General features: G+C 38.1%; 1 protein-coding gene across 12 annotated transcripts in view; it reads right to left on the reverse strand.

Annotated features, from left to right (window-relative positions):
- ZNF280D (zinc finger protein 280D) overlaps positions 1-5,784 on the reverse strand; it is a 50,916-nt gene extending 45,132 nt beyond the window's left edge. For 8 of the 12 annotated variants that reach the window (XM_074601838.1, XM_074601833.1, XM_074601836.1 and 5 more), the window contains exons 1-2: positions 5,514-5,773; positions 159-304 (exon numbers count right to left, since the gene is read on the reverse strand). In XM_074601838.1, the coding sequence (XP_074457939.1) occupies positions 159-297 (139 nt within the window). In that variant the 5' untranslated portion in view covers positions 298-304; positions 5,514-5,773. Of the gene's footprint in view, positions 1-158; positions 305-5,513 lie in introns of all 12 variants that reach the window. The other 4 variants (XM_074601835.1, XM_074601831.1, XM_074601832.1 and 1 more) reach the window with 2 other exon arrangements.
- Between the last annotated feature and the right edge of the window lie 18,156 nt (positions 5,785-23,940).

The following is a 23,940-nucleotide window of genomic DNA, read 5'->3' on the forward strand; positions in this document are numbered from 1 at the left end:
TTAAGAATTCTAATTTTCAGTATGACAGCAAACTACAGAACAGCTTTAAGATGTAGATTTTCTAAGGTCTCACTGTTAAAAATTCTGTATTATCAAAGTACATTTAAAGTATTACTCCTTGAAATATCTGTTTTAAATTATGAAAAATGTTATCTTACATGTACTAGCTGGCTTCGAGCTTGAAATTTCCCCAACAAAGATGGGCTCATCATCATCATCATCTTCCTCCACTTCTTTCACTCTCTTTTGCCATGGTTCTAGCTCCTCTTCTTCACATTCCATAAATAATTCTGCCATCTTGAGACTAGACAGTAAAAAACAAAGCACACATACCAAAACATTCAGTACTTTCATGGAACAAATATTTCACTGTTCAGTAAAGATTACTGCACTTCATGATAATTCCCATAGAACGGTCTTCCCTCCCCACCCCCCCACCATGTTCTATACAGGTTGAACATGATCTGATATAGATCTTCAAAGATCAACACCACATCACCTTTCTGATAATTATTTGAATTCTCATCTTTGCTATTAAACATGAGAAAAGATCAGAGATATCCTCCACATAATTTAAACTATTTTTGCACAATCCACTAGTAGCTATCAGAGGAAGCCTCTGACACCACAGTGAAAGGTACCTTTGAAAAAATACTCCTCTTTCAGGTAAGTTTTTCAAAAGAAATGTGAAGACTCTACTACAAAGCATGTAATATACCTGGCACAACTGAGTTACAGCAACACTAGTTACAGCTTTACTCTCTTTGCATCTAAAAATCTCAAACCAAACCAAACAAAACCCCACCCAAACCCACAACCCCACAAATTTTGTAAGATTTTGCCAGGGCTTCCCATATAGTCACATTTTCTTTAAAACACAACAAAAACAAAACAAAATTCCCCAAAACCCACACAACAAAGAACAATCCACCCACAAAAACCCCTCAAACAAAAACCCCCACAACAATAACACAACCCCAAAACCATACCCAAAACACATTACGTAGTGTTTTCATTATCAGTTAGGACTTGATAAAAGTTTTGAGTAGATCTCATTAGTTAGACTGAGTCCCTCAAGCTTGGAGACTTGGTCTTGCAGTAAGGAAAAAAAATTATGTGTGAAAACAGTAATGAAAATGTGTAGCTTTTGGAATTAACCAAATTACAATCAGCATCTCTAATCACAACTAGTTTTATTTGTTTTGTTAAAGAAAGTGTGATGACTCATGAGGTTTTCCTCTTTCTTTTCATATCCTCTAACATAATCTTGAAAGTATTTCCAAGCAAATCAGGAAATAAGAAACTTTCCAATTTCTTTACACATGCTATACCAATAATCTAATTTGTAATAAGACCAGTAATTTCATAAAACCACAGGACTGTCACAGCAATAACCAGGATCAGGATCCCAATACAACAGTGTTTGCTTTGCCTAAGACACAGAGCTTCACAAAATTCACTGACTCAATTTTTTAGTAAATCGGAAGGGAAACAATATAGTTTCGCATGAGGAACCAAATAGTAACTCCAGTCAATGCAGGAATTCCTCGAAATTAAGGAGCAGTTAAGCACATGAAATTCAGTTCATCATTGGACTGCTTTGACAAAAAGTGAATAACATCCAAGCAACGGTTCCTTTCATGAAGGTCACAATTGATGTAAGAAAATTTCATGTCTTATTACCAGGCCACTGTCAACAAAAAACCATTATGAATAGGTCTCTCATTCGTGTGCTCATGCAACGCTTATCTGACAAAGCAAACTAGTTATGGAAGCTTGACTTCCCACTATTAGGCAGTGATAGTTCTCTGACAGTTTACCCCCTAAACCTGATGCCCCTAAGCCAGGGCATCAGACCAACACTAGTGTATGTGATTATGTCATTAAAGCCTATCAAACCTTATACACAAGGTGACAAAATCAAGATTCCATTCATAATCATAAACTGATATTTCTTAAACCAAATTATTTATCTTGTAAGATGAAGAGGGTGTTTATTCAACACATTTTTCTGTGCAATTTCCCATTATTTTCTCCTTTTCAAAAATATTTCAAAAGCAACATATATATTAAACATTGGGTCAAGTTTCTTTTTTGAAAGTATAATTATGCAAACTAAGAATACTCCTCATTATCTACCAACAGTGTTTGAAATGAAAGCCTTCAGCACAGACACAGTGAGAAACTGCCTAATAAGAGAAGACAATTTCAGGACAGGAGTAATGAGTTGCTAGATTTGGTGATAGACTGTAGAAATAATTAGCTTGTAATAGCTTATCACAGGGGAGCAGACAGAATCGTGCCCCTACTTTCATTAAAGTGCATGAGAATGGGGCTGCTGGTGTTACATGCAAAGTCTTGGGGATAATATCAAGTAGCAAAGCTATACTCCTTCCTTCCTCCTTCCATCAGCTTAGGGTGTTGAAGTCAAACACAGTGCTAGAAAAGAAGAAAATAAGACACTAAACTAAATTCTTGTCACAGGAAAAAAGAAAGAGTATGAAACCTATTTCCACTTGACAGAGACAATAGGGGCCACGTGCCAAGTCTAGGAAAGATAATCAATCCTGCCTCTCCTCTGCAGAAGGATGTTCTTTAGAACACCTTTTCTTTACTAACAGAGAGGCAAAGTTCATTAGATTTCAAGCCAAAATGAAAGACTATTTTCAGAGACTTTTTACATGGAACTGACAACATAAACATCAAGGTTTGTTTTTCTTTTTTATTAAAAAAAAAAATTAGATTTGTTTGACCTCAGGGGAAAAAGTAACCAATTATAAAATGTGTACAGAGAATGCAAATGAAAGCATGCACAATTTATATTAAAACCACAAAATAGACACAAGCTGTCTATAAGTTAGCAGAATTCTAACAAGATACATGCGATAACCTCAGCTACGCTATAATGCAGCTGGTTTTGTGTGTGTTTGTTGGGTTTTTTTTTTATATACAGCTAAAAGTAATTTGATAACACAGGCAGGGACTTTTAGAAAGTTACACCAACTGGTGGCATCTCTCATGGATGTTTCATTTTACAAATCAGGATGTACATATTAAGGTACTCTCAAATGGTGATTCCAAACATATGTCTCCTTTTGAAAGACTTTTAAAAAGTATCAAGATTATTTCAGATCTTTTAATCTACTTTTTTTTTTTTTAATTCATTACTATGATCTGAAGCCAAGCTTTCTCTGACTTTTTTCCTGGCAACAAAGCCAGACCAATGAGTTCCTGCACTGCTCCCTTAGTTGTGCTAGTACAACTTTTCATGGGACTATGACGTGAACCAGTGCAGGTTAAAAATAGGCTGGCCCACTAACAGTTTTACCGGCACGACAGAGAGGTTGCAAAATCGGTGGCCTGAGCAATCAAAGCTGCAATACAGGGGAATGGATTTGATTACAGGTGGTGTGCAGGAACTGCTCAAATGGTCTCCATTGCCAAGGAAAACATCTACGTCCATTTTTAGAGTACAACTAGCTTCCAAGTTTTCAGCTTCTTTAACTACATTAACACAGAAAACGCATTCCAGGAATACTGCTAGTGGTTGCTCTAAATGCCAAAACCAACAGTGAATCCTTCCCCGACGCTCCCCAAATATTTCCCAGTGGAGGTGTAGATGCCAGTATAAGAAAGGTAAACCTACTGACAATAGACTTTATTTTCCTCATTTTTTAATATGTATAAACATATATACACATCTTAAAGGTAGTCCATGAATCTGAGAGGTCCAGAACTCCAATGAAATGCTCTATGTATATAATCAAAGAAAGTGTTTAAACCATTGTTCTAGGCTAAAAAGTGTCAAAATTGTAAAAAATTCTTTAAAACATTTTTAAAAATACCATTAGACTTTATCAAGATATCGTTTTACAAGGCAACTGCACAACAAAAGCTAAAGCTAGTCATGAAAGTTCATTAGGCAGGCACAGATAATCAACAACCTGCAGAGACAGGAAAAAAAATTGAACTCATTGCACAAAAGAGCAATAACCTTCTGATAAATAAACGTTTCAAAAGCACTAGTTTGGACATTTCTATTTATCATGGCAATTACGTTTAAAGATACAACTGGCTTTTAATAAAGTTAGGTATTTATAACCTTTTTTTTTTTTACTGTTAGGATTTAAAAGCACTCACATAAACAAAAGTGATACAAACATTAGTAAATGTAACAAGAGTGTAACAGCTGTAGTGAAAACTGCAGAAAGTGCCCCGTAGAAGCACACATTAAAGATGCACAGAAATCAATACTACAGAAAATCATGGCAAATGAAGCTGCAATAAGATTTAGAGTTACTGAAAATACATTTATTTCTTTAGATGCAATTCACCTGTTCTACCGTTAAGGTCAAGTGAACTTTCCAATACTCAGTACTTCTTTGGATTGGCCTAAAATAACTGAAACCAAATCCCCAGTATGAAATTGGTAGTGAGCTTAAAGAGTGAGGACGCCTATGTTAACCAGAAAGTTCTCAGACTAGCCTTGTTTGTCATCTTTCCATAATGGTTTTATCAGTGAATTATTCAGACATTTTTTTTTTCCTCCAGTTTAAAAGCTGCACTTCAAATGCACGGGAAAGCTCTATTATTGACAGCACAGACCATAGGGCGAGCACCCACGTTGTACTTTTCAGACAACTTCCCGTACAGGCACATAACTTTGCATCACGTTAGTTGTAGAAGATGTGTGCAACCCACAGCTTCATCAGCACTGTGTGCAATTGTGGTTTTAATCGAGTGCTGCGTTTGTGGCAGCAGCAAAGAAACGATGACCGAGATGAAACTGAACCTGAAAGTTTTAAAAAAGCCAAAGTAGAAACCAACTTCCCTCAAAAACAGAGTACACCAGCCAGCGCTGCCCTCTCCGCCGTGAGATGGAACAAGCTCCGCCTCGGGCGGGCCGACATCGCCTTCGCAGCCCGCTCAGGAGCTCACACCCCCGGGCAGACGCGGCTGCCAGGCGGCGGGAGGCGTCCAATTCCCCGCGGGCGGCCCAGCGGCCGCCGCCGCTCCGCCCGCAGCGCCCCCGGCGCCGCCGTCCCCGGCGCAGCCCCACCGCCCCGCCTCCCGAGTGCCGGGTGACCGCAAGGACTCGGCTCCTGGCTGCAGGTTCGGCTTTGGACGAGGCCCGCATACCACAGCCGCGCCGGGAGGGGAGGAGGCCCAGCAGCATCCGCTGCCAATGGCCGGGGGGCCCTGGCCGCGGCCGGCCCCTGGACGGCGGAGGCAGGGCGGAGCGAGCCCTGTCCGGGACGCCCCTGCGGGCAGAACCCCCCCCCGGTTCCCAGCGGGGCCCCGCGGGCGGCCCAAGGGAGCCTTCACGGCGCGGGGTCCCCGCTCCACAGACGCGGCGGGGGCGGGGGGAATGGGGGCAAGGCCGCGCTCCGACCTAAGATGGCGTCGGTCTCGCAGGCGACAATCCCCCCGCGGCCCGCCCGCCGCCGAGCGGCGGCTCCCTCCTCCTGGGGAAGCGGCAGGAAGGGCCGAGGGGAAGAAGCGGGCTACCTTACCGTGCTGCGCGTCCGGAGAGGCGGCGGTAGCGGGCAGGCCGCCCCACTCCCTTCCTCCCAGGCTGGCGGGGTGGGGGAGGGGGATGGGAAGCAGCCGCGCTGGCGGAGGCGCTTCACATCGCCGGACCGCGGCGCCCCACCTCAGCCGCCGCCGCTGGGGGAAGGCGGGAGGGAGGCGGGCGGGGGTGGCCGCCCGGCGCGCTGCCTGCCGGGTAGAGCGCGGGTCAGCCCCACAGCGGCGCCTGCTTCCCGGCGGCCGCGGGGCGGGGCCGTTCCGGGGGCGGGGCCGCGCGCCATGTGCCGGGCCTCACACCCAGCGCGCGCTCGCTCGCCTCGCGCCCCCTCAGCGAGGGCCGGCTGGGACCGGGCCATGGCGGGCGCCGAGAGGAGCCGCCGGCGGCGTCTACCACAGCGGCGGTGCCCCGTGAGTAGGCCCCATTGGCCGTGGAGCCAGCGCCGCTGTCATGTCAGCACAGCCCTGGGTAGGCCGCGACGGGGAGATCAGGCCTTTCCCTGGCCATACAGTCGGTCACAGGCACCAATAACTCCACACAGCTGTGTGGCCAAACAAAAGCTGGGGAAAGGGATACCCGAAGTTAAGGTTAAATGCAAACAACTGAGAATATAATGTGGAGTATGTTGCTGGAGGCAGTGGAGCGTAAGATTTTATTTTGTTTTTACACAGGAAATTCCATCTGAACATGAGGAAAAACTTCTTTCCTTTGAGGGTGGCAGAGCACTGGAATAGGCTGCCCAGAGAGGTGTGGAGTCTCCTTCTCTGGAGACCTTCAAAACCCCCCTGGACACGTTCCTGTCCAGCCCCCTCTGGCAGCGGGACTGGACGAGATGATCTCCAGAGTTCCCTTCCAGCCCCCACCATTCTGTGATACAATACTGTTGAGACTGGGGGTTCATTGTAAACCTGTGTTTTTGTGGTGTTTTTTCAGAGCCATTTACCCAGTGGGTTAAATATCAAATATATGATCAACTGTTCCAAACCTTTACTGAATAAAACATTCCCATTACTTTCAGTGGGACATCGCAAAACTGCTAGACAAGGCCCTAACTGGGCAGTGAAGGCACAGTTGCTAGAGAGAACAGTCTTGGAGCACAGCACCACAGAGGGCTGCGGTTTCACTCATCTCAGAATTTGCATATGGAAATCTCTTATGTCAAAAGGTGACTAAGAAATTCAGGTTTTCTCAAGCTTTTTTGTCTATAGTGCTCTGTCACACTGGCCAACATCAGTCTTAAGAATGCTCCCGAGTTTAGATTTTCTTTGTTTTTCTCAGTTTTGCCTTCCATTCTACACTAATTGAAAAAAGAAAGCGTGATTCTTCTTTTAGTAAAATATGAAAATATTTCTGGTGAATTTTGAAGGTAAATAATGGGAAAGTACTTAAACTACATGTAATCTGTGTATCTCAACTTTTTCAGCTCATACTTCTCATAACTTACTGTTGGTGACATCTGCCATAGCTCCCTTCATACATCCTCAATTTATTTAGTGTAAATTCTCTCTCAAATACAGGTATTTTTCAGAAGAATAAGTAAAGTGTCTTTCCTTGTGAACTTAAGCTGTAAAGATTTGTCTACAGTGTTTAGCCTGTAAAATATTCTGTTCATTTTCACTATTATCTTTATCTTCTAGATGCTTTCAAAGTATTTTGGAACCTCAGAGAAGTGAAAAAAAGAACTAAACAACATTAGTAATTAAATAATTGCTGCTTAGTGATTATGCTATTAAATCATTTGGTTATTACAGTTGAGTAATTAAACAATTACTAAACTATGCCATCCTGCCAAAGTAGGAGGAAAAAAAAAAGAGAGAGAGAAATATTCCTGATATTTGGCAGAAAATTGAGAAAAAGAATGTGAACTAGAGAGGGGAACTTATTTTAGACAGAAGTGACTGGAAAGAGAGGGGCATAGTCCAGTTATTTGAAACACGTATTTTCAACTACACATTTACCCACTGAGAAATCATTGCAGGTGTTTATATTCTTTCTAAAGCAAGACAAATATGAAGATAATACTAAGATTACAAGGTAAAACATTGAAAAAGTGTGAAATAGCAGAATTAAGATCAACTCTGCACATCTAATTTATTAAATTTGTACATTCTGAAGGTGCAGAATTGCAGACCCCTGGCCTAAGTCCTTGGACAGACTTGTTTGAATCTCATGTTTTTCCATCATCCTGCAAAGCCATAGGAGCAAAACAAGTTTACCAAGTGAAAATTAACAAGTGTTCACAACTATGAAACTCACAAATGAATATAAATAGCCCCCATAATTACAAAAAAATAGTTCTTTCCAAGGCTCCCTCAGTTTTATAGATGATGATATCTTGGCTAAGCTTAGTATATAGTTAATGAGAAAGCCCTAAAACTTTATGTTGCAACAAATAATTGGTGACTAACTAAAGAAAAAAGTAGAAATTTAATGGGATCTGGAAAAGCTCTCTATAAAGAAGAGAGTGAAAACACAGTGTACTTACTGTCACATGAGTGAGCTGTGTCTCCTTGACATTAAGATGTGAGACTTCATAGACTGCATCAACAATGAAGGTGCCCTTCTAATGTTCCTCATCAGCCATGGAAACAACACGGGAGGTGCTGGGGTAGGGGAAAATAAAAACAGGGATTCCTGGCCTCCACATTTAGTAATAGTCCTTGGCAGTTATCATTGCAGTGAGCCAGCAGATCCAGGCAATTAAAGAACACACTACTCCATGGTGTCCTTGCAATAAGAAAAGCATAGGCAGATGCACCACACAGGAACATTTATAACTCATGTAGGAGAAGCTAGTATGATGGAAGACATGCAGTACTTTCAAATGCAGTCTAAAAAACTGCAAGTTCTGGAGATGCCAGCCAGAATTAAGTACCACGAAGGAGGGCTGCATTATACCTAAAAGGAAGTACCGATAAGGTAACAAGAGGTTTTAGGAGGGCCGTGCCTGAAAACTTTCAGAGAAATCTGCAAACATATGATATACTCTAAAAGAGAAACTTATCAGAAGCTGATTATAGAAAACAATTGTATTTCATGCAGTTGGGCAGCATGCGTGCACTGTTGGCTACAGTAGTAAAGCTGAGCTTGAAATCTAGTCTGAATTACTTCATCTTAGATCTACTGACCTATAACTTGACTACTAAAGAGATTGTTCCTTTTGAGAATTATTGACAGTAATATTTCATGAGTCTCTGTTTTTTGTCTCAAAAGCATTGTCTGTGCCAGAGAAATCAATTGATTGTAATATCCCTCAATGGTCCAAAATGCTTCTGTTGCTTGCTGCAGATTTAAAAAAAATATGCAAATAAAAGTGAGTTGCATTTGTAAATTAAAGGCACTTGCTAACATGGACTAACATGGATGCAGGCAACTAGACACATTGATATTGTCAACTCTGGCAGCTGTTAGACCCACCAGTCCAATCAAAAAACAAAGTCTCTTAGCTGTTTGTATTTTGCTTCTCCAGTGCCGTTCTTTTTCTTTCCCCCAAGCAAAAAAATCGCAATGAGAGATTCATAGATTCATTCTAAGTGTAGATTCTCTATATATTGTTACTGTCATCTGCCCCTGCTGCTCTGCAGGTCTTTTACTTCTCTTTCTCAGTTGTAAATTGCCCACTAAACTATCATTTGTTCTATCCCAGGGATCTGTTCCCCCCACATCACCCTGTATCAAACACTGATGAATTAACAGACAACACTCTCATTTTGACAAGGCATATGGAAGTTTGTTAAGAAATCACAGAAACTGGTAGCTGCATTGCTCACAACACCAGGGAGTATAACTTATTTAATCTCTTTACTCGTCAGACTTTGTGCTGGTCAAGGGAGGAGTGTAACAAGTGAGAAGTTATGAATACAGCTATCAACTTTATTCTGCATATCAACAAACAGTTGTTCATATTGTTCTTATTTTACTTATCGTGTTCAGGCATTTTGAGGCAAGAGTGTCAGTCAGTTAAGCATGAGGATTTTGCAGTTAAGATATATAATAATAATAATTCTCAAGATGATAATCCATTGTTCTTTTATGGAAGAAAAGCTTGGGTCTGGGAAAAAATGCTCATACTCTTTATATCAGTTAGCAGGTCTTTAAACAATGCATCAATGTCTGCAAAAGCTGGATGATTACTTTTCACCTTGGCACCATGCTTTTTAACCACAGCCATCCCACCCACATGTAGCTAAAAGGCAAATATTCCATCAAGGTTTTTAGCAACACAAATAGTTTGAACTGCTTTCTATTTCCAGATCAAGACCAAAGCGCTGGATAGTAGGAAACCAGGAAACGTAGTTGATACTTTAGAAACCTTGCTATGCAACAACAGCAAAATGTGTGCTTAAAGCATGTAAACCACCTTACCTCTTACCATGAAATCTCATAAGACAAGCTAGTGTTTTAGTCATCTATAGATACAGGCTAATTTGGAAAACCTTTAGCTATACCATTAAAGATTCACAAAATCAGATATGCATTACAAATTACATTATCTTTCAATTAAGAATTTATAAAAAAATTCTTAGAACTATTGCTATTGACATTCATCTTAGGAAGTCCATTTTGTTACTATGATGACATAACCCGCTTCACTAGAATGAATGAGTCTTCACTTCACCAACTCTCTCCATAAACAACGGAGGTGAATGGGAGATAGTGTACAGGATAAGGGACTTCACATTCCTTATCTGAAGCAGTGAGACATGTCACCATAAACTATTTGTGCAAACCTCTTACAAGTTTATAGGTTTATAGATTACTTAAACGTGGGGATCAATTAAGCTACCATCAGCATGCAGATACCTCTGTCATAGAACTTGGAGGTCAATGTAACAGTGCCAGCAGTGTTCCAGTTGAGGGAAAGTGCCATATACAAAGAAAATGACAGGGAATTTAAATAGATATTCATTTACCTGAACAGAAATACAAGCAGAGTACTAGGAGAACATAAAGTTATCAAACTGTTTAGGAAAACAGAATTTTTACAGATTAAAACTTTACAGTACATTTCAGACATCCCCTTCTGCTCTGCTGATACTAAAATCTCTCGTATGTAATTTTCAGGTTGATATTTAAAAATTAACTTTGACTATTTTCTTCACTATTGATTTAGTAAACAAAATTAGTATTTGTTGAGAGTGGCTGAGGTGTAAAGAAGTTTATAGTGTGTTCTGAAAAGTCTTGATTAGGTTCCTGAAAACCAAATTTTATACATGGCTTAAGCTTAACATGATGCTGCCTTTTTATTAACATCAAGGTTTATTTTGTCAGAGTTACCTAGGGAGACTGTGAAGTTCCCATCACAGAAGATTTCTAGAGTAAGTGAAAACATGTCAGAAACAGACTTGGTACATTTAGTGTTATTAAGCTACTAGGAGGAGTGCTACTAAACGACTGTGACAAATATACCTAATGATGATTTATTTTTTTTTTAAACCCTGCTTAATGAGGACTCCATGTTATGTCTGATCATTATTTGAATGTAAGCTGGGAATCAGAGTGCAATTGTCTAGTTCTGATTTTGTATGTCAATAAAAAACCTACAGCAGAGTGAGTAAGTCTTGCTCATTAGCACTGAAGTTATGGGTTTGTTTAATATTATTTGTTATTCTTAGAAGTACTACACACATACAGCAAGTACCAACCCGCATGACATGGCAATTGAAGCTGCTGCCAAAATTTTGTTAGAATAGATATGTTCAGGTGGGAAGCTTGTAACTATGAATGCACAAACAGATACTAAATGAACATCTGCAAAACAAACACTATTCAACACATGTATAGTTTGCTCAAGTATTCAAGTATTCCATAAGGTATGCTTGTAAAATTGATTGCATTTAGTCTGCTGTGGTTTGCTGTTAAAGTATTATACCTTCAGGAATTTGGCACAAGTATAAACACTAAAGGGTGATCTAATCTGTTTATAACATTATTTTATAATGCTTGTTAGGCATATGTAACATATTTATACTTTCCTTTTTGAGACAATATGAAAAGTCTAACATTCAACCCTAAAGAAATCATAGGCTGTCATTCTTTTAAACTTTAAGAATATGCTCCTGTAAATTAAGAAAAAACCCAAACCAAACCATAAATTGTCTTTTGAAACAATTCCAACATACCATCATGCATAATAATAAAAAAATTAGTATCTAGGAGAGTCAGTGTCTCTTCAGTGTGCATGTATTTCTAGTGCTGACTTTACTCAAACTCATCAGATGAGAACACATTCTAAACTGCTTGAAGCTACAAGAAATGTTGAATTGGATGAGCTTTGTCAGAGTGAAAATGGCTAAAACCAGAACCATTGCTATTACAAATCCAGTTTGTTTATTTGTATGCAAAAGAAAAATATTTTTTAAAAAAAATTTTGTTTCCAGCAGCTTTTCATGGTGGCTTTAGGTTGAAATAAAGTTAGTAAATTAACTTTAAGAAATAAGCCTTGAAATAATTTAGTTTTCATTTAAGAAATTGATTTTAGAAAAATGATGCTACATACATCCATTTATCTATTGCAGCTGTTCGTCCAGTTCTCAGATCAGAGACACAGGGCATACACCTTGTCTATTGGATTCATTTTTATCATTCACCTTGGAACAAATTCAGTCCTAGATGTCTACTACTGTGTGTACTCCATGTAGTAAAGAAAATCCAAGCAAATAACTACTTGATTTAGCCTTTGCGTCTCCACTTCTACTCAATTAAGTAATTCAGTAGTAAAGAACATTGTTCCACTGGGTTGATGCCAGACATTGTTATAGTACTTGGCAGAAGCCTTAAATAACATGAAAAGTGACATAATACCAACTCAACATATGCCCCAGAGGCTCTTGTTGAAAAATGGCACTACTGGGTAAAGTTTACAGTCATATTTTCTGCTTCAAAAAAACCCAAAACCCAAGGGAGTAATGTATATTTATTGAAGTTGTCTTATTGACAGCAATCGCCAGCTCATACTGACAACAACTGCTATGCTGCAAGAATCCTACTGCTGGATAGGTTTCTCGCTCTCACAAGCCTTGTCAGAAAAAGAATTTAGGTCCTCCCCTTTAAGAATGTTAGATGTTAATCTGAACAGGGATTAAAAACCGAGGGTGACGCACGTCACCAGTTCCTGGTTTATGCATCAGGCTTGAGTCATTCAGACTCGGTGAACACTTACGTGAAACAAAACAAAGAGGTTTATTCCAAAATCCCTACTAGTCTGAGGGAGAAGATCTCCTCAAACAGGAAAGGGAAGACCTTTGCCTTGTGCATTCTCCCAGATAAACGCACTAGTGCCTGGGCTTTAGGATGAAAGGCAACATCACTTCCACCTTCCTTCTCTTGCTTACGAATCTAGCCAGTCATGTCCTAGGGTTTTAGATTCACACTGCTTGATGAAGTTTAAGAACCAACAAAGTAAATTGTTGTCATCTCTAAAACATTCTATTTATTTCATGTGAATGCTGTATCATTGCCTTCCCTTAAACTGCAGTTTTTGCCAGGTTCTATTGAGAACAGTATCTAGAAGATTAACGTTTTCTCTTCGGTTTCAGAAAGTTCCTCTGCAGCACATGAATGATAACTTTAAAATGGTAGGATTATATATTTTTAAAATACTTGTTTTAAAAAAAAATATTGTGCTGGTTTTTTTTTTGTCATAAGTTTTATGATCCACTGACTGCTATTTATAAAGTCTGAAACTGTCCAACAGCCCTCATATCTACACAGCTATTTCCTTTTTGCCTCAATATTCAGCAGAGTCAACTTGTTTATCTTTCCTTCAGGCTCCCTCATGCTGACCATATAGTGTTCGTAGCAGGAATTACTGTACTCCTTGCAGAAAACTTAAGAAACAAAATGGTGAGCAGCAACTCTAAAACAGTTAATACTGCCAAGGCTCTCCATCATCTCCAGATTCCTAAATATTTTGTCCTTGACTAAGATCTAGCCAATTTGTAGTTCTCTTGCCAAATTACAAAATAGAATGCATGCTTCCTACCTGGACTGCACGTGTCTGGCAGGCTGGATATGTTTGTACTTCAATCAAAATGCAAAGTCCATCTGAATACCATGGTGATGCATGCTTCATTGGTGTTAATGTTGACTTAGCCCTGAAGCAAACAAGGCAATCATTTGCTGTGCAACATCTCAAGTGTGCTAAACAGCTTGACTAAAAAATCATATTTTTGATGTGGAAATGTGGAGGAGGGATCAAAAATTCATATAAAGAATATAATTTCTTCTTTATTCCTGTACATTTGACTAGTAGTATTAACATGACATTAAAATTGATAGGAACATCTGTAATTTTTTAAAAAATGTAACTACTTAAAGGTTAAACTTTGCTTTGGCTTCTTAGAGATATTTAGCCTAGTTTACTAAGGAAAGGAGATTTGTGCAATCATAGCACGTATGTGGCCTATTGGTAGGTTTTGAGCACATAGGCTGATTTGAGACAAATTTGGTAAAAGGGTAGATACACCTTTAAAGTAATTAAAAGCTTCAAATATTTGTAAAAATAACTGCTGGGCAGAGAGTACCCATACTGAGAGTTAGAGTGAAGAGATGCTCATTCACTCCAGGAGAGAGATCTGGGAAATGCTACAACTGTGGCTTCCATCAGTTAGCAAGCAAGAGCCAGGTTTCATTTATTGTGGTTCTCACAGACCTGAGTTAACAAAGGGAAAGCACCATTATTAGCCCAGTAATTCCTGAACTCTGAGGGCAAGGATAGCACATGAGCAACTGGAGTCTCAGCTGGCTCCCAAAGCACAGCTAGAGTCCAAGTGACAGCCTGTGTCATTCTCTCACCTCTTCAACATTTATTAGCTGTTTACCACAAACAGAATTCTTCTGCTGACTCTTCTGCGTTCTACAAGTATCCTTAAAACAATAATCATCTTACTTCAGTCTCAAACTAGAACTGCACACAGAAGAGGGAGGGAAGACACCATTTCTGTGCTAACCTCGCTTCGAGTTGATTATCTTTGTTCTCTTTCCTTTTTCTCAACACCCCATAGTGCTCCATTTCCTCCCAATAAGCCCTATTATTATCCCAGCTTCCGGTTTTGCGTAAGTGCATAAAACTAGTGAAAATATCCTTTAATTTCTCTCCAAATTCTGTGTCTATCCAGTGTTACTTTCCATGCCAACTACAGTAGAGATGATAGTTCTGTGTTATAGGCACACATAACGGGCTGGTAGCAATGGAGACCAACATAGCATCAGAGCCTGTAGCAATGAAGGATTGTAGAGCTAAACCTTAAACAGAGAGTTGTAGATGAGCGAAGTTTGATGGATGCTCTTAAGATCTTTGAGTGATAATTTATAGAGAGAAATTGTAATTTTCATATGACATTGCGATTAATAGTATTGCATTAGTACCGGCTGAAAATTCTTCTGGCCTAGGACATCAGAAATGCCATTCTGGTGACACAACAGCTAAAAAATGAACTTTTAATTATATGGACAAGAAGTATTAAATCACAAATAACAATGCTATGGCAATAAAATCCATCCTAACAAACAATACAGGTAAGAGGCGGCTAAACAGAATTCTTTAAGGGATCTTGATCATAACATTCTGCAGCCCACAGATTTCTCTAACAAGTTATTTTATGTGCCTGCAGCAGACACTTGCAGGGCGATTTCCTTAATTGTGCTAATGTATTAGTACAAATCTATGTGCAGTAAAAAATAATTTTTCTAGATCTTAAGTATCTAGCAAAACACTGAAGCCCTAAACAATTTGTGGTTTGTATTTAGTTTCATTGTCACGAACAAAATATGTCAGATTAGTAGTTTTCTCTAGTGCCCCACTTCTAGTATATGGTTTCACCGGGAAGCATTAACAATGAATCAGTCAACTGCTCTGCTTTTATTTAGACAGGTGGAATACAGATATTAAACTTCCACAACAAACAGATGCCTATCTGAATTTGACAGAAATTTTAAAAATGGTGTTTTTTCATGTTTTCTAAGCGAATGTGAACACTGTGCATATCCTTTACTACAAGACAGGATTACTCACCAGATCTGCCAATCCCCAAAATTACTTTTTTAAAAGGCCATGTGCAAGTCAGTAAAAAACAGCTCATCCCTTTGAAGGTTTGAGACAGGCTAATATTCTCCTTTTCAGGAAAGATAAGGATGAAATATCAGAAAGCAGTGGTATATATGGAGAAGTGATACTTAAAGGCAGCCTTCTGTTCAAAATTATTATTCTAGAGAAGACTTTCACATAGGGCTGCAACTTAGGTTACTGGCATTGACGAAGAGTTAATTTTAAAATAAAATAATCTTCTGGAAGTTAACCAAGTGGAATTGACTTACGAATTTAAAAACACACTTTGTTTCCATCCGTATATGCTGTGTGGACAAAAACTGCAACTTTCAGTTTGACACAATCCGAGTTAGCTATAAAATGCCAATACCCTGACAAAATATATAAAAAATGCACCTGTGAAAAATTACGCGTTAGTTATAAACAATCTCTGGTGGCTTGAGCTACAGGACTGCTGTTTTAGTTTAGTAGCAAAGTATTCACTTGGGAAACTTGTGATATAATTTTAGAGCAGTTTCTCAGATGAGTTTTCTATTTCACCAGCTAATTGAAAAGAATTTGCAGAAGCAGCCATGTTCATTCACCTCATTAACCACTTAATGATCTATAACAGGGAAAGAGATCCTACTCCCATGGAATCATATAGCCATCTAATTCATTTACAGTATTTTCAATTTGATATTATTTTGGAGAGGAATAAAGTGTATCCACCTTATAAACTTATGCTTATAGCAATATACTTCGAGTCCAAACCAGATAATCTCGTGTCTGTTAACAGAACATGGCTTCCTCACTGTATATAAATCCAATATTGTGCTAATTGGAGTAAAAAAAAATTTAATTTTACTAATTTCTACTCTAGCATATTAAAATAAAATGTATCTAAGTTAGAAGGGTTTCTGCAGTGTGTTTTCTCAGATATTTACTGTTTTGGTTGCATATCTACTCAAGCATTATTCTTGAAAAGTGTTTAACACTGAAGATAGATGGCTAATGTTACTGTAAAACCTTGAATAGCACTGTAAATCAGAGGACAGCTAAACTTACTGAACAGCGTTACAGAAAAAGCAGAAACTTGATGCCTTAGATGTCAGAAATGTATTTTCTGTAAATAAATTGAATTACACAAAAGGATGTTTGTTGGACAAGAATTGCTTCCATGTGGATCCAGTGCCAGGATTGGGACCTTTGCAATCTCCTTGGGATAGCATCTATTTTCTTGCATATTTTTAGAGTTTCCAGAATGGTACTTTGAAAGACATTATGATGAACTGATCAGCTCTAGGTACTCTTTGGCACTGATCAGTTCTCTTTGGGTATAAAGCTGAATATTAATGGGATACACAATATTTACTGAAACAGTAATAGTATCAGTAATCCTTAATATCTGTGTCACTAATCAGGATCTTCATAATTTTGTACTTTTCAGGAGTGGAAAACACTTTGAAATGAAACAGTTGACAGCTACGAAAGTGCAATGCATGTGTGTCCAGACCTAGGAAAAAACCAAAGATAATGTAAAAGTACTAGGGAAGCTTTTTTCATTCCTTTACTTTTTCAGATGTGGGTTTTTTTCTGGAGTGGGTAGGGTAAGGCTCTGATTGACTGAATGTAGTGCTCAGAGCAGAATAGAATAGCAAAGCATAGCATTCAATTCTTTTTACATTAGCTACTTAAAACTATAGAAATCCTAGTTTGCTAGAATGCAGTCCTGGTTCTTTTTGTGGGAAAATTGGGAACTAGAATGGGAGGCAAATGTAAAAGGTGACTATTTATTTCTGAGAAAGTAAGAATCTCGGGGTTTGCCCAAGAGTAAAACAGTTCTACTCCAGTTCTATAGCTTCAGGGGGTGTTCAAGGCTGAAAAAACATAGGTTGAAAGGAAAAAAAAAAGTCTTGAGATTGATAATAATTTCTATTTTAATGGCTTCTCTCTCAGCAATTTAAAAAAATCTAAAGATTGTATAGTATTAATGAAAATCTACACTTGACAATAAAGGAGAATGTGAATAGATGGTTTTTAGATCAGATCTTGATCTGACTGAAAACTTTTCAAAGCCTAACCTTCCATGGTTAGGCATCTCCTTACCATAGAGCTTCTGACAAGAATGTTTTCCAGGCAGAGGGACAGACTGGCTATATCTGGTTTCCTAATATTGAGTAAAAAGAATTACACTCCTAAGTATTCACAGCTTGAAATTTATATTCCTAGTACCTGCAAATTTAAGAGCCACATGATAACATAAACTCTATTATAAAATAGAGGAGATTTATTGCAGAAATTTCCAAATCAACAATCTCATTTTTCCTCCAAACTTGAATTTTAGAGGATACCAAGAAAATGATATCAGATGCCATAAATTGAAATCCTGTTTAAAGAGAAGTGAGTGAAACAACAAAATTAAGCAACTAGAAATTAAGGCAGGTTCAGAATAGCAGTAGTTTTAATGACATCTGTGTTGAGTTATGGTTTTCTTTTATGAACTATTCCCTATAGATGTAGGGCAAAGCATCTTCAGCATTTTTTTCATAGTGAAAAACCCAATTTATTTAGTTCTCTTTCTGGCTAAGTACTTTTTTCTTTTCATCAGTCCTGAAGAAGTCAATCATCCATATTTAGCAGATTGCAACTTAATTCCATTTCCTAATTCCCAGTGGTTACAGTCAATGCTAAGAACACCCTACACTTGATTTCCATGTTTTTGTGAAAAACAAGAACTTAATTAGACTTCATGCGCACCATTTGAGAAATACTTTAACTCTTTCATTGTTTTCAAGTAAACCACCTCTCCAATGCGGACATTATGCTTGATTTCTGGTTTACTCGTGTTGGACTTTTTTATAAGGTTTATTGAGAAAGTGTACGTTATGAGAATTTTAAGGAATATTCTTTGAAATTAGTCGCCTTTTTGGCTAGTGGAAAGGCTTAGGTGCTATCCTGGATGTGTAGCTGTCAGCTAGACACAGCCTCAAAATGAGGCTGAAGGGACTCAGTTAATGAGGAAAAAAGCTTTAAAAACACCTTTGATGTGCTTTATATCTGCAGTGGTCAAGATACAGGAGAATAGGAGATGGCTGAATGGAAGCTAGAGCACAGCAGATAGCTGGGCTGTGACAGAGCCTTCTGGGAGAGAAGATACATGTGAGATGAAAATCAGCTTCTGCAGCAGCAGTCCCAGGTGGGCTGTTGTGATGTACAGAGCAATCAAGACTGTAGGTACCAGTGACTGACACCCTGTGACTGACCTGATCTTTGTCTCTGGTGGAGCTGAGAACAACTAGCAGCAGAAAAGGTGAGTAGTTTATTGCTGATAAGGCAGTGCACTTGCTTTTAGTACACAAGGTGAAACATGTGTTTCACTTTGCTCCAGCAACTCACAAATAACTTCATTTCATGTTCTTGACCACTATATAATAAATTCTACTTATTCTAAATGGAGCCTACCTCTATGGTTGCTGCTAATTTACTTCCATCATATGAGTAACTTTGTTGGTCTCACCAGCTGTTCTATAAAGAAAATCTGACTTTTTCATGATCTTCGCCTTCCCACAGCTGGTTATACATTGGTAGAGCTTGATCTGTAACACAGCCCTAAGTACGTTGCAGGCTTTTCTTTGCATATCTGCCTATGAGCAGTGAATGTTTTCAGCTGCTGTTCTATTTTTGTATCTTGCTTATATCAAAACCCCACACTGATTTGCTACATTTTTGAAGTGAGCAATAAAGTTTTGATTTCAACAATTGCAAATATACTGCCAACATAGAATTAGCTCTTTGAGTAAGAAAAGCTTACCTTAGGAGCCATAACGTACTTGTGTTTCTTTTTCCTTCCATCACCTTGTAAACAAAAATCTATATTTTCCTTATACCGTGGATCAAAACCCACCAGTACCAAGTAAATAATCTAGGAGGCTTTCCATCCCTGTGTTCTTGCACTGACTACCAGATATTATAATAATCTTCATTCAGTGTCTTAACACATAAACAAAAGATCTCACTACATGAGTCTCAAAGTCTTAAATCATAATGTTTTGTACTATTCCATTTCAAATGAGAATATTTCTCTCTACACCTTTGGCAGAGTCTGACCGTTCTCTAAGAATATTAGAAAAATTGGTTTTAAATGGTGAGGAAAGAACCCAGAATACTCTGAGAGGCATTATAATCTGCAAGAAAATTATTCCATACAGTAAAATATTAAATCATAAACTTACTTTCTGTTGATGAAGACCAACCCAAAACGGATGGTCTTTTCAATTTTAAGGTGTAATTAAACTGATCATTTTGTACCAGTGTATCTTTGAATAATACGTGGACTTACTGTATTAAAAAGAATTTTTTCACTGGTGTTCATGTATAATAATCTAAAAAGACTGTATTGAGATCTTGAGAATAACACTTGCAGACCTATGACTGCTTTAGGAATTCAGTTCCATCTGTATGCTCTACTAAGGTCTTTTTGCTACAGGTACATTATATATTTTATGATACTAAAGAGGATAACAATGCAGCATGCAACAAGGGCACATTGCTAATAATCCCATTCCCATTAAATATTTAGAATTCTGTCATATTTCATAATCGGAACATAGAAGTAACAAATTAGAACAACTCCATGCTGATGAAAATGACTAATTAAGTATTAAAAGCTGGGAGAGGAAGCCATTGCTTAAAAACAAAATCCTCAAAGGGAGAGAAAAGATGCAGTTGCAATAATTTCTAAATGTTTCCCTACCCCCCCCACCTTGATTTTGCTTTCCTATTGCAGTACTAGGGAAAGAGCAGAAATTCCTGAATGCTAAACTGCCTGTAATATTGAAGAATAGTTTGATATCTCTCACCTACAAAAACGAGATATTGCTGCTTATATAGGCTCAGGGCAGTTCTCGTCAGTAGTGGTAAACCGTAGCACTACCCCTTAGTTTTCAGTGATGCCCTGTAGATTTTGCGCTGAGTCAGCCTGACACAAATAATAGCCGCTCTAATGCTATTCCAGTTGAAGCAATGGATACAACTCTGGCTCTGTAGCTGTTACCACTTCACGAGATTGGAACTATTCATGACATATTGGATAGTACTAACAGTGAGAGCTACAGCCCCAGCAGGCTCCAATAAAGAATGTGTTTGAGCTTCCCTCAGCTCTCAGACAGTTTTAAAAGGTTTAGCTAGAGATCCTGACAAGCAATACAGAGCTACAAAGCTATGTCCACTGTTCGGCAGCACCTACATGGGAGAAGGGGAGCAGGATCTGAAAGACATGCAAGAATGCTAGTGAAATCTCCACCATTTAAGCCACCCAGATCTCTGTTTGCTCTGTGCGGTCAGATCAGAGCAAAGCAGGCAGGCTAAGGCTGGGCTTCACAAGTGTTGAATAATACTGGTTTTAACTTTGGATGAGAAAACATTGCCCATTTTCCTTTTTTGAAGGAAATAGATATAGAAGCACTAGCAATTACAAGTTATAACTACTTTCTAGGCCATCTTTCTACTAAAAGATCAGTTATCAGTAATCAAATCTGAACTATTTTCTTACAAACTACTGTTTTCTTACAACTACTGTTGCACCAAAACTCTGTCATAACCCACATATACCTTTGTAGGGGGTCTACAAAGTAGATGAAAGTAAAATATCCCCAAATATAGTATAGTAGTTGGAGATTCCAGAAGTTTAGGAATAGTCTTGCACCTATATTTTAAATCTTTTGACAGAAAATGCGTAAGTATTTCCAAAATAACACAATTTTTATTACTAGATATCCAGTGGATTTTACACTGTATGAACAAGTTGTGGACAGTTGACAAAAATCATTCTATACTTTACTTCTTTTGACTTCAGACTTAAGCCTTCTTCAATCTGGGATACCAGTATTTTCAGATTAGTATTTTGTATCTGAGCTTTAGCAATACAACTAAAGCCAGTTGAGATCCTTTATATTGAATCACAGATCATACCCACTGTTAATTTGATATAGTGCAGTACAGGAGATGTCTACAAGTAGTGACTGATTCAATACTATCCATTACGCATTTTTCTGTTTTACGCCTCCTTAGTCTGCATATGTAGATGGTGTGGATTTCCTGGAGTTTTGATGTACACATTACGTTTACTTGCTTTGCTTAATATGAACTATTCTTAAATTTAAGATTTGCTGAATTAGGCTCTAAATCTCTTACACTCTCAACCAAAAAAGCCAGTAGTCTTAGACACTCATGGCATGTTAAATAGCTATTAAATGATGGTCCTCAGGGACAATCTAAGACATCCTCTCCTTAGCAATATGTTAATGGTGCACAAGCTTTTTGAGTAGTATAAGAATTTCAAATACTGACTCTCAGCATTTGATCTATTGGCTGATCTGGTTATGTCTGTGAATGGCATCAGATAGATCAAATGTAACAACAGAAGATTTATAAATCATTGTGTAACATAGCAAAAAGACTTCCTAAGGAACAGGGTAAATCTCTGGGCCAGCATAGGCAAAGCTCCAGTAATATGGCCAAGAAGCTGCCAGGTAGTTGTAGTTACTAATCAACTGTATGCTATTAGTTGTAGGTGCTAAAAACAGAACTCTTGCTAGAAAAATCTAGGTGAGAAACAATAATGCAACACAAAACCTATTTTCAAAGTAGGTGTTTCAAAATATCTGCAAGATATGTTGTATCTTCCTTTATCACCTGCTCAATGCAAGAAAGAAATAGAGTGGTTCATGCTGGGATTCATAATCTCTGTGGACTGTACCATGGTATCAAAGATGAAGTCAGCTACCATCTGCTCCATTTTATGCAAAATAGATGTGGCCCTTGAACTTCTGGCAATTTTCCAATTCAATCCTCCATGCAGATCTCTAACACTCCTGCTTTACAGGATATCCTATTATGCAGCTCAGACAGTAAATTTTACTATTCACAGTCAACTATTTGTTGACCACATGGACTTTGACACAGTGGCAGGGCAGAAAAGTATCTACTCTTGTTTTTTTTTTTAAAAACCTTAGGAGAATGTTCTGAAACAGTGTATATACTTTATTATATTTTTCATTATAATGAAACAAGTTCATTTTTTACCACCAGGTTTGTGCAAGTGTTACAGGAGTGCATAATTACTAGGTTTTACTCTTTTAACCTTTGATTTTATTTTTTTTTAAATACATAAATCCTGTTGCACTGTTAACTTAAAATTAAAGACTAGAGGCTTAAAAAGGTAATTAATGTACAATTTAAACAAGAAGCCTGATGCAAACAAACATTTTAGCGAACTCAGCTATATCATTGCAGTGCAGTAATTTGGATTTTATAGAGAACTTGCAGATTTTGAGTTCTTTTTCAAGATATCATTCAGATTCAATAATGTAAAAGGATAATTTGTCTGAATTGTCAATACCTCTTAAAAATCTTAGGCAGTTCTATTTTTCCATTTATCTTCATGCTGGCATTTTATTACCCGAGACTGAGGTAGTACTTTGTAGTTACTGTTAGAAAGAAACTTGTAATATATGTATACATATATGTGTATGTATATCTTCAAAGATTCCAGATGTGGTGGAATGCTGTGGCTCCCTGTTCAGAAAGTACTGCAAATTAAAATAGTGTTTGTTCCATTTCAAGTATGTGAAGCATGCTGTCGATGTTTGATTCATATAAATATTCACTTATGTTTGGTTTTGCATTTATTAAAAATGAGCAATAGATTATTTTTCCAAAAGTCACACCTTGGTCTGCCTGTAAAATATTTTTTTGTATTTTAAAATGTTGGAGCAGAACATGAAGTATAACTCCAAAAAGCCATAAATTTTTTAAATTGCATTTTTGAATTTCACTACTTATTATCAGGAAAGATAGGAATCAAGAATAGCAAGCATACAAAGGTGAAATTAATTCACCTTTTGAACTCTCAATGTGCACATATTTAGGATTTGATCCTAGTAGTCCTAAACAGTTTATCAAATCCAGGGACCCATTCGTATTCAGATAAACTCTGTGATAGCAGGGATTTCTTATCTTCAAAGGAGGAGAGAATTCAGAATCTCAATACAAAGAAAAACCCCATACACCTGATAAGAACTGTAAATCTTTCCTTTGAAGACTGACACTATGAAGGATTCCTGCTCAGAGAAGCCAGAGCAATATTTTTAAGTAACAATGTCTGGACTTAGATGTCATACCCTACAAAATGCAAATATTTTGATGAGAGAGTATGCTAGAAGGTAGAAGTTATGGGAACTAAAGTGGTTACTATAGCAGATTCAACTCGAGCAGTAGCAATGCTGGAAGTGTCAGTCTAAACAGAACTCCCATGGTTACTGGCATTTTCAATTTGTTGTCATTTCACTCTCATCATAGAGACCTTTATGTCACAGTGACTACT

The sequence above is a fragment of the Larus michahellis genome, chromosome 9 (genome assembly GCF_964199755.1).
Source record: "Larus michahellis chromosome 9, bLarMic1.1, whole genome shotgun sequence".
NCBI classification, from domain to species: domain Eukaryota; kingdom Metazoa; phylum Chordata; class Aves; order Charadriiformes; family Laridae; genus Larus; species Larus michahellis.